The sequence below is a fragment of the Heliangelus exortis genome, chromosome 5 (assembly GCF_036169615.1).
Source record: "Heliangelus exortis chromosome 5, bHelExo1.hap1, whole genome shotgun sequence".
NCBI classification, from domain to species: Eukaryota; Metazoa; Chordata; class Aves; order Apodiformes; family Trochilidae; genus Heliangelus; species Heliangelus exortis.
The window spans coordinates 818,920-832,349 of record NC_092426.1 but is presented as its reverse complement, the minus strand read 5'-3'; the positions used below and the strand labels follow the sequence as shown (position 1 = coordinate 832,349).

At 46.3% G+C, this 13,430-nt stretch overlaps 2 protein-coding genes across 3 annotated transcripts in view; one reads left to right on the top strand and one right to left on the bottom strand.

The window, feature by feature from the left end:
• Positions 1–8,743, bottom strand: part of FANCM (FA complementation group M) — a 61,528-nt gene extending 52,785 nt beyond the window's left edge. For both annotated transcript variants that reach the window (XM_071745077.1, XM_071745078.1), the window contains exons 1-4: positions 8,158–8,743; positions 7,243–7,415; positions 5,758–5,835; positions 4,945–5,103 (exon numbers count right to left, since the gene is read on the bottom strand). In XM_071745077.1, the coding sequence (XP_071601178.1) occupies positions 4,945–5,103; positions 5,758–5,835; positions 7,243–7,415; positions 8,158–8,605 (858 nt within the window). In that variant the 5' untranslated portion in view covers positions 8,606–8,743. The remainder of the gene's footprint in view (positions 1–4,944; positions 5,104–5,757; positions 5,836–7,242; positions 7,416–8,157) is intronic.
• Positions 8,744–8,781: 38 nt separating this feature from the next.
• Positions 8,782–13,359, top strand: FKBP3 (FKBP prolyl isomerase 3). The gene is made up of 7 exons (XM_071745086.1): positions 8,782–8,936; positions 9,024–9,125; positions 9,553–9,663; positions 10,221–10,356; positions 11,295–11,362; positions 12,321–12,418; positions 13,127–13,359. Exons 1-7 carry the CDS (start codon positions 8,826–8,828, stop codon positions 13,179–13,181), a joined length of 681 nt encoding a protein of 226 aa, XP_071601187.1. The 5' UTR covers positions 8,782–8,825; the 3' UTR covers positions 13,182–13,359.
• Positions 13,360–13,430: the final 71 nt, after the last annotated feature.

The window sequence follows — 13,430 nt, the reverse complement described above, 5'->3', positions numbered from 1 at the left end:
CAAGGTAAAGGAGACAGAGCTCTCTCCTCAGCCACTTGTTCAGCATCACTGGGCTGCCTGTGGCTTGGGAAGGTCCCAGGGGAGCCCCTGCCATGGCCTTTTCTGCTGCACCAGCTACCCCAAGGCCCTGCTGGGGCTCCCCTTGGCACACACACTCAAACCACCTCACACACCCAGGCTATGCTGCAGGAAAATCATGTCAGGACTTCATTTCTGAAGAGAGCCACCAGATTTAGAGCACCAGGATTAAACCAAGGTGTAAGACCAGGCCAGTGCTGACTGCTTGTAATGTCATCACCTGAGGATTAGAGATCCTTAATGCTTACCTCAAAAAGCATTAAACCAAAGTACTTCTAACCTTGAGAAGAGACCAAGGAGACAAGAACAGTCCTAATGCTCATTAAAGTTTCAATAGCAAAAGTTACAGGTTACCTCAGCCTTAGAGATTCATCCCCCATGCTGGACACATTTAAGGCTCAGCTGTACAGGGTTCTGGGCCATGCTTTTGCCAAGAAAGGTTGAGCCAGATGCTGCTTGATGTCCCTTCCAACCTGGCAGTCTGAGATCCAGCACACACTCACAGCAACCCCACAGTCTGGCATTGCTGAACAGAAAGTGTTTATTCTTAACTCTTCAGTTTTCTGGACACTTTCATCCTGTCACTTTGCTGAATGTTAAAGCACTGTAGCTGAATTAACTTGTTCAGTCCTTCTGGCAGTACCACACTGTTAATGTTATAAAAGATACCCATTATTTCACAGAACCACAGGACAGTTTCAGGCAGAAGGAGCCCATGGCAGCCCCCTGGTCCTGCCCAGGGCTTCACACAGCCAGATTCTGAGCATCTCCAGGGACAAGGAGCCCATAACCCCCCTGAGCCCTGCTCCAGTGTTTGACCACCCCCACTGTGAGAATTTTTCTCCCTAATACCTAATTCTCCCTGCTGCAGCCTGTTTCTTTTCCCCTTATCTATATGATAATTCATGAACTAGAGACCTGCAAGCCTAGCACTGAGAGACAAGCTCAGGTAGCTCCACAGGCATCAGAAAGTCTGCAGGCAACACTCCTGCTTTGCTGGGTGATTTCAGTTCCACCTACTGCACTTTAGAATCAGGCTAGCAAAGAGTTTTGCCCTCAAAAAATCCTTTCTTAATGTCTCCCCTTACAGATATGGCAGTAGGATTTAATCTGAATAGAATTACATGTCTTTTTGTATAAAAAAAATGTTCATGATCATCATCAGCATCATTTATTGATTACAGGATTTAGGCTTTAAATAGAGCTTTTGTGTTACTCAGTTCCAGCACAAAAATTGACAACCAAGAGCCAGTGTCTGCTGGCTTACAGTTAATTGGCAGACAACATGGATTTGTGTAATACTTCTGCTGAATATGTGTAGAGGTCCTGTGTTCCACAGGCTCCTGGTTCCCCAAGGCTCCCTGCTGCACAGAACTGATGTTGTGCTGAACCTGAAACATCTTGCTGAGCAGCAGGGCAGAGTGAAAATGCTTCCCTGGGACCAAGGTGCTCTCTGGTGGCTGCTGCCCACAGAGATTACTGAGGAGGCAGCAGGGAGAAAGGGGAAAAAAGGAAAAAAAAAAAAACATAAAAAGAGAGAGAAAAGCCTTAGTATTAATGCAAGTGAACTGACAGCCTTTGTGGGGAGAAAGCAAACCAACAAAATGCAATCCTCACTTTCCTCTGAATGTCTGAGAGCCTGAGCTGCTCAGGTGTCCTGCACCTGCCCAGCACAGATATTTGCATTGCCACTAATTAATTGGATGTTTAACTGATGGGAGGGGGGGCACAAAGCCTGGGGGTTAGGGGGCTGTCTCAGGCCAACCAGAAAGCTGTCAGGGCTGGTTTGCCAGGTGACAGCAAAATGCTTCTGGCAGCAACTAGGAAGCACTTTGTCTGAGGTGCCAATTTGAATGGCACAAAGTATTTCTTCCTGAACAGAATGAGGTGATGAAGATACCATTCACACCTTTTATTCCTCTCAATTTGTTCACCACACAAGCTCATAGCCAGGGGAAAAAAAAAAAAAAAAATCAGACTTCCTTTTCAGTATGTTTGTTTCCTGTCAGATTTTTTACTTATTTTGCTTTTCATTTATTTTTAACATTTCCTCAGATTGCTGGAAATGCCAGCCAGTATTAAGTGACAGCTAACAAATTAATGGAAAAACAATAAGAACCTTTTTAAAAAACAAGTTGAGTAGAGGGCCCAGGGAAGCATTAGGTAACAGGGTTTATTTTGCCCTCACCCCCCTCCAAGACTTTTATAAGAGCAAATAAAACCAGTTATCAGCTTTGGCTAGATTTTATGGGAAATCAAAGAAGTGTCTGCAACTTGATTGCTTTTGCCAGTTCTAGGAATTATTTTAACCCTTTGGCACACCAAATGTCAAATAGCTGCTGGAAGCAGGCAGAACCTCTCACCATGAAGTACCAGTTTGTACATACTTTACATTTTAAATGTCTATTTAAAAAAAATGCTATATTTTGTCTCCTTCTATAGGCAACCTTCACCTAAATACTCTGCTACTTGTGGGTATGTTATAGAAACATCCTTGCTACTGAAACATAAATATAAGGTATTTATCTGAATGTGCTGATATCCTAACTGCAGCAAAGTGGTCAATGTTGTTTTATGTAAAACTGTGAATTCCAAGGTAGTATTTATTTTGACTTATGTTAGACAGCTTCTGCTGCTGAGAAAGAACCAATTAATCTTGAGTTTGAAGATACACTTTATGGCTATGGAACAATTTCACCAGCTTCTGTACATGGCTCTTGCAAGCACAGGCACAAGGAGTTGCAGGTTTTTCACTGACACACCATAAAGTTCACAGTCACACCAGTGACTGCCAAGGAAATGTGACTCAAATGCATCACTTGGAGAGGACTGACAACATCATGTCATGTTGGTCATGGAATTCCTGTTATCACAACAGGTACTTCATTCTGGGGCTCTAATTTGCAAGTCACTAATTAATGGGTTTTCATTTTTACTTTCCAGTATTCAAAGGAGATAATAAACCAGAATAATACAGCATATCTTTTGAAGATTAAATGAAGTAGCCTTAACAGACAAATGTGGTCCTGCATACTGTGTATTTTTCAAACAAGCATTAGTGCCTAAAAAGTTTATTCCAGCTATTGTGATACTCAGGGCCTTGCTTATTGTATGTATACAACTAAAAAGATAATTTTTCCAGCATTGTTGCATTGTGCTGTTTTACACTGTCCTTCATTTTCACTGAAATGTTGTCTTGTTTACTGTTAATGTTTGTCAGAATTAAAGGTGATGATTTTACTGTGCAGAGTACACCTGCCTTTCATTTCTGTACCAGCCATACAAGTCTTATTGATCTCTTTCCTTTGAGTGGGAACAGCAGAAGTCTCAAGTTACTATTCTCATTTAACAAAAGCCTCAATTAGACCAAATTTGAAATGGTCTAAGACCCCAAAAACTTAAATAACTTAAAAAAAAAAAAAAAACCAACACAAAACCCCATACATTCTTTGAAATAAAGTTCCCTTTGGAGCTATGCATTTTTGCCAAACGTCTCGACAGCTCTTCCTGCAGCAGGGGCTGGGGTAGGGCTGGTTCCAGAATCCAGCTGCAGAGGAGGAGGTACAGAAAAGGAATGCATGCACTGGGATTGCCTCCTAAATCCTCCTAAATCCTGATGCCATCCTGAGCACTGTTCCCTGTGGGAGGGGACAGGATAACCCAAGATGTGTGCTGCTGCTGTGGCTGCTCACACAGCTGTCCCCACACTCCTGCTCTCCGTGTAAAGCAACAACAATACAAATGCAGATCACAGAGAGGAAGTGGAACTGGGGAAGCCCCAGTGACACTGCAGTCAAAGTTTGTCTGCACTCCTCAATTACACCAGCTGAGCCTTAATCTGCACGCTCACTTCAACATAAATGTGAAGCAAATGCTGCAAATCAGACCCCTGCACTCCCCCTGAGCAATTCAGAGGCATCTGTAGTGGCACAAAAGTGCCTTTAGAGTTCTTGTTAGATTTTGAGTGGAGCTTCCTCACCTAAGCACCCTCACAGGCTACTGGTTGGAAAACAGCTGAACTAATCCAGTCTGAAAAATGAACAAAAAAAAAAGTTCAGGGAAACTCCCAATGGTCTCCACTTACCCTATGCCAAAACCATTAAGCTTTTACCAAACACATACTCCAAGGCCAACAATCTGATAATAATTTAATCCTAATTTTTTTTTTTAAAACATCTCTTACAAAAAAAAAAAGAACATGCATTTTGACCTCTTCAAAGTGGTATCTTTTGCAATACCATTTGTCTGCTAGTGCCTTACAGAGACAACACAGACCATTAAGTCATCATTGACTGGCTGGCAGTTCTAGTCCCTGCTGTTTTGTCCTATATTTGGACGTTTTATCTACTGGTAAAAAAAAGAACAGAAAGAAGCTTTCAAGAGAAAAAAACCAAAACCACTAAACCCAAACAAACTAACAAAAAATCAAGGAGAACTAAGTACACTTACAGATGACTTAAAGCTCTAAAGAATATTCCTATTCATTGAAAATGTTTTAGTCCATGTACATTTTTCATAAGGTTGGCAATAAGCTGGACAACACAAGCATGGCAACACCTTAATACTACTAAATTCAATCCAATTAAGAAGCCCTCATGCAAGCTTTGAAGGACACCTGAAAGAGGATGAGAAAACTGACAGTTTTCCAAGCTATGCCAAGGTAACAGCATTGCTGCAAGGTGAAACAGCAGCTGCTGTAGCCATGATTTTCATTGCCTTACACTCCAAGGCAAAGTTATTCACCTAGGAAAGTGCAGCTGTGAGGTATTGCTAACCCAGACAGAGGTGCTGAAACAGGAAGGGAGGTTATTCAGGTAGTGACAGTGTCCAGTTAACAAACCAGAATAAAGGAATGCAGCCACTCACCTGGATGTAAGCATTCTGGATTTCTACCAATTCTTCCCCAAGTGGAACAACAATTTTTTCCACCTGTCGCTCATGAGAATAAGGCTGGATTTCTGGAGAGTCTTCAGCACACAGCTCGATCTGAGCAATGAGTAAGTTTGAAATAACTTGCTGCACAGCCTGTTGGAGAAGCCACAAAGGAAATAAGCAAAAAACCAACATTGTAGTTGCCTGTTAACAGTGCAGGTCAGTGTCACATGAAAGTATTTTTGTATGCTAACAGGCCTGGAATATAAATGTAAGGTACCTACTACCTATAGATGAAAAACTCCCCCTCAAGGTCTCCAGCAGTGTGCAAAGGGCCAATATGTCAAGTTAATGAATTAAGAACCATGCCCACAAGGGCAGGAGGGACAGAACTTGTCCTTTGGCTTTGTGTGTTCCATGAAATACCTGATGAGAAGTAACCTGGAGCTAGGAGCTCCAACTGCATTAGAGGTCCCTCTGCCACAGACTGAAAACCAAAGCCTTGCTTCATTCATGAAACACACCACACTAAAAGCCATTTGGCATTACAGGTTCTTTTTGGTTCAAGTGGGTTTGTATTCTCAAAACCCAAAAGGTGTCATTTCCTTTTAGAAAGGTCAGGGAAAAAAATAAGGCAAGGTCTATAGCATGAAAAAGACAAACCCTCAGCAACTAATGGACTGTAAAGGGGTTCAGGTTTTCTGTGGAATTCTGATAGACTTCAGTATCCTGCAGGATGTTCAAAAAGGTATTAAACAGCTTCTACTGCAACTTTGTTACTCCAAGCACCAAGCAGAGGGGACTCACCTTTGTATCACTGCCTGGGGTGGCACTTAGGGCCAGGACCCGAAACTGGTTGGTGTATTTGCTCAGCTCCCTCACAACCTAACAACAGGAAAGTTTCCATTAATACCCTTAAAGGAGATGATGTGCTTATACAAACCATACCAAGGGAAATGCCCACCAAGTAGGAAAATATTAACAAAATATTCCACAAAGAATATATCTACGTTTAAATGGGAATCAGGATGTGTTCAGTTTATAACAGTTTTGCCCAAGAACATCTGATCTTAATTATTTATATTACCCTGGTCCCCTTCAGCAGAACAGCCTTGGTAAATTATGAAATTACTTCAGTTTATTTAACAAAAAGATGAACAGCACACTGACTTGAGTGAGCTGCCACAAGGCAAGTTTGAAGAACCCCTCCAAAAAAAGCAAAAGGTGGGTGATTAGTCCCATGAAATCTGCATTCTGCATGACAGTGCTGACATTGGAATGATGACAACCACCACACCAAGCAGCATGAAGCTGAACTCACTTAAATTTGTGGTGCTAGCAATTGATACTTTGCTGAGAACCAGCCAAAGGTGAACTTAAGAACAAAGCTTGCCAGTTTCACAGCCATGGAAACAGATTTTTCTCAGCTGTAGCTAATAAGGCCCTAAAGCTGAGGAGTCCTGGCTCTGTCTTACAAAACAACTGGCATCCCAGGACAATATGGGAAGAGAAAAAAATGTATACACTGCTTTGAAGTAAAATAACCTATGATCTTATGACTCCTTGAAAACAAAGCTGCTGTAGTTCTCAAAAATGATAGAAGAAAACTGCAGCACCAACAAACCAACAAATACTGCTTTAACTTGGAAAGCTCCCATCTCTTTACCAAGGTGCCAAGTTAGACAAGCACTAAAAAACACCTCTGAACAGGCCTTGTAAGTAACCAGGCACAACTGCAGGTGCCTTAAGTCAGTTTCTCTAGTATATAAAACTTTCAGGCTGCTACTGGAAATTAGCCCAAGATACCACAACAAACTCTTTGCTACTCAAGACAAAACCTAATTGAAAAAAAACCCCTTGAACTAATTTTAAGATTAAAAACTTAACAAAAAAAGGACCAAATTTTCTGAAAAAGCTACCTCCCCCCATTTAAGTGTTATTCCAACACAGCACAAACACACCAGAGTACACCTGCAAATACAGACACAGCTGGAAGAAGCAGCATAGGTTATTTTTTAAAAAAATTGCCCCAGTCAAAAAATATTCTGAAACAAAAAGTGCAATTTTATTCAGAAAGCTTCCAAAGTTGCCTGAATTTTAGTACAGGTTTAACATAAAAGCAAGGCACTAACAATGCAGAGGACTTTGATCTCTTTCATAGAAAGGTAAGACCCTAAAGGACAATCTCACCTCAGCAATGATGGCAGTGACACTTCATGGAGATCCTGCAAATGATTACAGGAGAGATTTTTTTGTACCTGTGAGACAAGAATGGGGTGACTCCAGCATTACCTGACAGTAGGCATGGTTTCCAAGGGCTTTGTGGGCTTCATCGATAACCAAACATTTAATTTCCACAGCAGGACATGTCCCACGAGAGAGATCATTCACCATTATTTGAGGAGTAAGGAAAAAGACTCTCTTGGTATTCCACAGTTCCCTTCGACTCAGGGCTTGGGTTCCCCCTGAAAATTAAAGAAATCTTATTAGTGAAAATTAAAGAAGCCACGTTACTGAACTGTTCAGCTTGGAACAAGCCATGGCCCACTACCTGGGAGTGACAGGAGAAGGATGACAGACAGACATCAGCTTTGGGAAACAAGTGCCCTTAAAACTAGCACACACCATGATACCAGCCTCACTTTCAGTGGAAGAAAAGAAAAAAAAAAAAGAAAGGTGAATGCAATGACCGGGAATAGTCTTGTTGATCAGTAATAGATCAGTAACCCCAAACCCATGGAACATAAGGCTAGAAAGCTCCAGCTGCCCCATCCCTAACCCCATCTCTGACAAAGGTTTGCTCTTAAACCAGGCCATGGATCCACTCGTTATGGCTTCAGGAGGCAAAAAACAGCCTTTCCCCGGGCTTGTAAAAAACAAGAGGGAGAAGGGAAAGGGAGAGGAGGGTTATTGCTTGCCTGAAGAGCACACGGAGCACACTTTCTGTGCAGACACTGACACCTCTGGGTGGGACACTGAGCCACGGGGCTCCAGCGCTTCCACACCCGTGTATTGGTGACCTGGGGTTTGCAGAGCTTAAAATTAACTCCTTAAAATCTTCTTGTCCTTAAAAAGAAGACTTCACACACACCACCCCCCCCCGGGTGCTTCACACGCTGCTCGCCGCTGCCTTTCAGCCCAGCAGCCCCGGCAGTTCAGCTCCCGGGAGACCCCCGCACAGCCCCGGCCCCTTGCCCGCCCTCCTACCCGTCATCTCCGCCATGTGCCGGGCCGGGATCCCCATAACGCGTCCGCAGGCTTCCATCTGCTGAGCCACCAGCGGCTTGGTGGGAGCGAGGAAGAGCACTTTGCCGGAGGGGAACCAGCGGTAGAAGTTGTACATGACGACGGCGGCCACGAAAGTCTTTCCCAGGCCGGTGGGGAGGCAGAGCAGCGTGTTGCCCAGCAGGGCGGAGCGGGCCATCCGCAGCTGGTAGCCCCGCACCGGGTAGTTGGTGGGGTAGATCCAAATGGACCCCGCCGTCTCGCTGAAACCCGGGATAGGGTCCCCCGCCGGGATTGGGTCCTCCTCGGCGGCAGCCGCCAACAGCAATTCATCGTCTATCTCCTCCTCGTTCTTATTCTTCTCCTCCGGTGCCTTCCCGCTGGCCGCCGCCCGCCATGCCTGAGGTAAAGTGCTTTGCCGCCCGCTCATCCTCCCTCAGGGCTCCCGCCCGCTCTGAGGGAAGGGGATTCCACACCAGCCGCCCTCCATTTTCTCTCCGTGACACCGCTTGAAAACCCCGCCGGAGCGTCCCCGGCAGCGGCCGCCGGTACCGAGGGGTGTGACGGGAGGCGGTTCCATGGCGGCTGCCGGGGGGTGACGGGAAGGTGGGGCGGTCCCTGAGGAGGAGGAGGCGGTGGCGGGCGGGAAAATGGCGGCGGCGGCGGCTCCGGCGCAGCCCTGGAGCGCTGAGGAGCTGCGGAGCGAAGCGTTGCCCAAGAAAGATATCATCAAATTCCTGCAGGAGCACGCAGCCCAAGCGGTAAGCAGCGGGTGAGGTGTGTGTATGAAGAAGGGTGCTTGTTTGCGTCTCCTGTTTCCCTGCGCTGCTGACCGGCGTGTCTCGCAGTTCCTGGCGGAGCACAAGCTGCTGGGGCAGGTGAAGAACGTGGCTAAGACGGCGAATAAGGAGCAGCTGATCGCGGCCTACACGCAGCTCTTCCACACCCAGGTGCGGGGCTGGGGCCGAGAGCCGGGGGCTGGGGACCGGGAGCCGGGCGGGGGCTGATGGCTGCAGCCCCCCTCCCTCCCTCTCTCTGCTTCCCCCCCTTTTCTCTCTCTCTGCTTCCCCTCTTTTCTCTCTCTCTGCTTCCCCTCTGTTCTCTCTTTCTCTGCCTCCCCCCCTTTTTTCTCTCTGCCTCCCCTCCTTTATCTTTATGCCTTCTTTTCTTTCTCTCTCTGTTTTTATTTCTCTGCCTCCCCCATTTCTCTCTCTGCCTTCCCTCTTTTCTCTCTCTCTCTGCCTCCCTCCCCTTTCTCTCTCTGCCTCCCCTCTTTCTTTCTCTGCCTCTCTGCTTCCCCCCCTTTTCTCTCTGCCTCCCGTCTTTCTTTCTCTGCTTTCTGCTTCCCCCCTTTTCTCTCCCTGCCTCCCCCCTCAGCGTTTTAAGGGCACGGACGGCGCGGAGAAGGCGTCGGAGGAGAAGGCGAAGCCCGTGAAGGCGGAGGAGGCGAAGGGGAAAGCGGCGAAGGCCGAGGAGGCGGTGGAGGAGGTGTGTGCAGCAACATCCCTGCTCGGGGCTCATGAAGCGATCCTGTGCCACCCTTGTTTACAGCAAGAAATCTGCTGTTTGTACCGTGCTTTCCCCTTATCAGCTTCTAGAACCTAAATTAGCGAGGGGCCCTGTGCATCTCTCCCAAAGCTTTAATCTTGGATGAAAACCACTCCTACACTGCTGCGTTTTCCCCAAATATCACAGTGCTACATTTCCATTACAGCACCTCAGTAACACGTGGAGGCTTTAAAGGAAAAAGACTCTCTTGGTATTCCACAGTTCCCTTCGACTCAGGGCTTGAGTTCCCCCTGAAAATTAAAGAAATCTTATTAGTGAAAATTAAAGAAACCACGTTACTGAACTGTTCAGCTTGGAACAAGCCATGGCCCACTACCTGAGAGTGACAGGAGAAGGATGACAGACAGACAGGTGCTGCCCACCAACACTGCATGTGTTCATCCAGTGCCTTGAGCTGTATGGCTGTTCAGTGTTGAATGTAGCTGCTCAGAGACCACTGAATGTAGCAGTCCTAATTCTGTTTTTCTTAAACTTAGGGGCCACCAAAGTATACAAAATCAATTTTAAAGAAGGGTGATAAAACCAACTTTCCAAAGAAAGGGGACACTGTTCATTGCTGGTATACGGGAAAGCTACAGGATGGAACAGTCTTTGATACCAATATTCAGACAGGTAAGGTCAAATATATGTTGTTTGGCTTTTGCTGCAAATGCATTTAGAGGAAATGAGCTGGGCTCATTAAGCAGCCTTGGGGAAGCCTTTGCTTTTTGAAAGGTCTGCATGGCAGGAGTCCCAAAAAACTGGTTTTGCCTTTGTGTGTCCCTGCAGTCTGCTTCTGGAGGCTGACTGTCCGTGAGGGAATGCAGGGCAGTATTTTGGGACTGGCTGGTGTAAAGTTACACTGCTGCATCTTGCCAGACTTCACGTTTGGCATTCTCCAGGCCTTAGAGATCATGGAATGCTGAAACTACTTTGGAGGAAAGACAGTTCCTGCTCGAGGAGCTTCCCTTCTCTGTGCAACTTGAGCAGTGACAGGGGAGTTAGCACATCTAAATAAACATCTTGGAGTGCTGCTGTAATAAACCTTGAAAAGTGGAGGCACTGGGGTGAGGCTGATTGGAAGTGATCTGGTAAACTATAACCACTGAAGAGAAGCATGTTTGTATTTCTGTGACACTTTCTCAGCTGGAGGATTGAGCTATATGAAATTCTGAAATCCCAGAAAAGCTTTTCCTAGGGTGATGTCCAGCACTGAGAGATCAGCAGGGCTGCCTGGGATCCTGAGTCATTTTACTTGCATTGACTCTTTTGCTGCACTGACAGGTTTGTGAGCTGCTCCATCAGCTTCAGGAATTCAGAAGTGAGTCTTTTAGGTTCAGCTGATCAGGATCTGAAAGGTGCTTATCAATGTGAGATCTTTGTGCAACTTGAATGTTTAATAGTGGTTTCAGTGCACAGCACTATATTGTCCCCCAGAGATAGGACAGGGGGCTGAACATAAATTAGAAGAACAGATATTTCTGTAAATCATTATCATAATAGTAATTTTCAATAGAGTATGGTATGTGCTTGGTGATGGTAAAGCAAATGAACATAATTTTGTCTTTCAGGTTCAAAGAAGAAGAAAGCAGCCAAACCACTAAGTTTCAAGGTTGGCATAGGAAAAGTAATCAGAGGTGTAAGTAAACCCTTCAGTGCATGAGGAGAATGTCTGGGTAGACTCAAAGCTCTCAGCAGAAGGTTTGAGTGTTCCACACCCCTGTCTGCCTGCTCACCTCTGGGTGTCACAGACACTGGTGGGGACGTGGTGTGTCTGGGAGATAGCAGCTCATGTGCAAAGCAGATGGGGCCCTTAACTGGGGTGAAATTGTGGCTGCCTGCACAAGATATGAATGCAAGAAGGATTTTACTCTTACCTGGCTTGGAAAAACCCAGACAGACCCACCCCAGTGTCATCTTCCAGACTGCTGCTGTGCAGGAAAGAGCTTGGAAGGGGAGACTGTCCCTGGGCTGGTGGCCAGCCCTGCAGAAGCAGCAGTTGCCTGGGCTGGCACAGGGCTGTGGTGTTTGTGTGGGTGCCAGGTGTGTTCCTTCAGCAGCCCCTAAACATGAGCTGCAGCTGCTCACTGAAACCCTGAGAGGGGCTGAGCTGAGCACAGCTTTGGGCAGCACCAGGGACTCCTCAAGAGGGACAAGCACTGAAGTAAAATCAGCCTGAAGCATCAGCCATAACCAGACACTGATCCGCCAGTGCTGCAGTGGTGGGAAATGTCAGAGACCAACCCCTGGTCCTGTTTCTGTGCTGATCTGCAGTGAGATGCATTCCCAAAGTGAGGGTGTTTTCACTGAAACAGGAATGTTGGTTGGTTCCCTCCTGTCTGCTCAGCAAACCCTGCAATGCAGCACAGGCTGGGGTGAGAGCTGGGAATGTCAGCTGAGGGAGGGGAAGCACTTCCTCCAGTAAAAAAAGCCATGGAAGTGCCACGGGGCAGACACTGGGGAGGGAAAGGGGTGGAGAGACGGAGGTGGTGGGTCTTGTGTGGGTGATCCTAGGAGCAGAGTGGAAACACAGATGAAATGCACTTCTTAAGCCTTTGTCAGACTGCTGTGTTGAGTTTGGTTTGGTTTGGTTTTAGTGGGATGAAGCTCTCTTAACAATGAGTAAAGGAGAGAAAGCTCAGCTGGAAATTGAACCCGAGTGGGCATATGGGAAGAAAGGGCAGCCTGATGCCAAGTATCCTTCCACAGTGGGTTTTTCATGGGGGAACAGTGCTGTGTGGGCAGGGATGTACCAGGGGGAACACTCACTTGTTACTGATGGCAGGCTGAGAATGTTACCAGTATGAAAAATTCAGTGAGTTTAATGGATGGATGCAAGTGCCCATTTGCTTCAAAGACAAATTCCTGCCCGGAGTGCTGCAGAGAACTTTTGCTTTCTGCTCTTTTTCACTCCAGCTGCTTCCATGTGCCTGTTCCCCCAGCACCCATGGAGAAGCTGAGGAGCACAGCAGGGAGGTGGGGGGGAAGTTGTGGAGCTGCAGACTGCAGGAACACCTGGGCTGGAACTGCTGCTAGGACACCATGAAATATGGGATCAAGGGAGTGATCTTAGGCAGTCATGTTTATTTTTTTTACCAGCACTTCAGGCAGAAGGGAAGGGATTGTCCTCTGCCCACAGTGCACACAACACTTAGTTCAAGTGGGATTCAGCTGCTCATCCTTGGAGGAGTAGGAACAATGAGAATTGTCTCAATAAAGCTGGATCTGTGGGGCTGCAACTGTCCTGTGGCCACTTGTGGGGACAGCAGCTGTGATCCTGCACCAAATCCAGGGTGTTAAAACGGGGCAGTGAAATGTTACACAGGACAGGTGGCAAAGCACTTCCCAGGAACTGGGTGGGGTTTGGGTTTTCTTTCAGTGCTTCCTTAACTTGTGCAATCAGGATTCCACCAAATGCAAAACTGTTCTTTGAAGTGGAACTGGTGGATATTGAATGAAGAGTTTGCTGCTGGGAATCCACTGATGATCAAGAAAGCTTCCACCAACTGCAGCTCTGCTCCTGTGACTTCAGGATAGTTACAACCGTGGCCTTGTACTGAAATCAGTTTTGTTTTCCCTGCCCCCACCTGCTGTACAGTAAGATACCACTAAAGAAAACATAGTTTATACATGCAAGTGACTTCACTTTTTTTGTGTATATCATCACTTTTAACACTTCCTATCTTATTATGGAGGGGAGGGGGAAT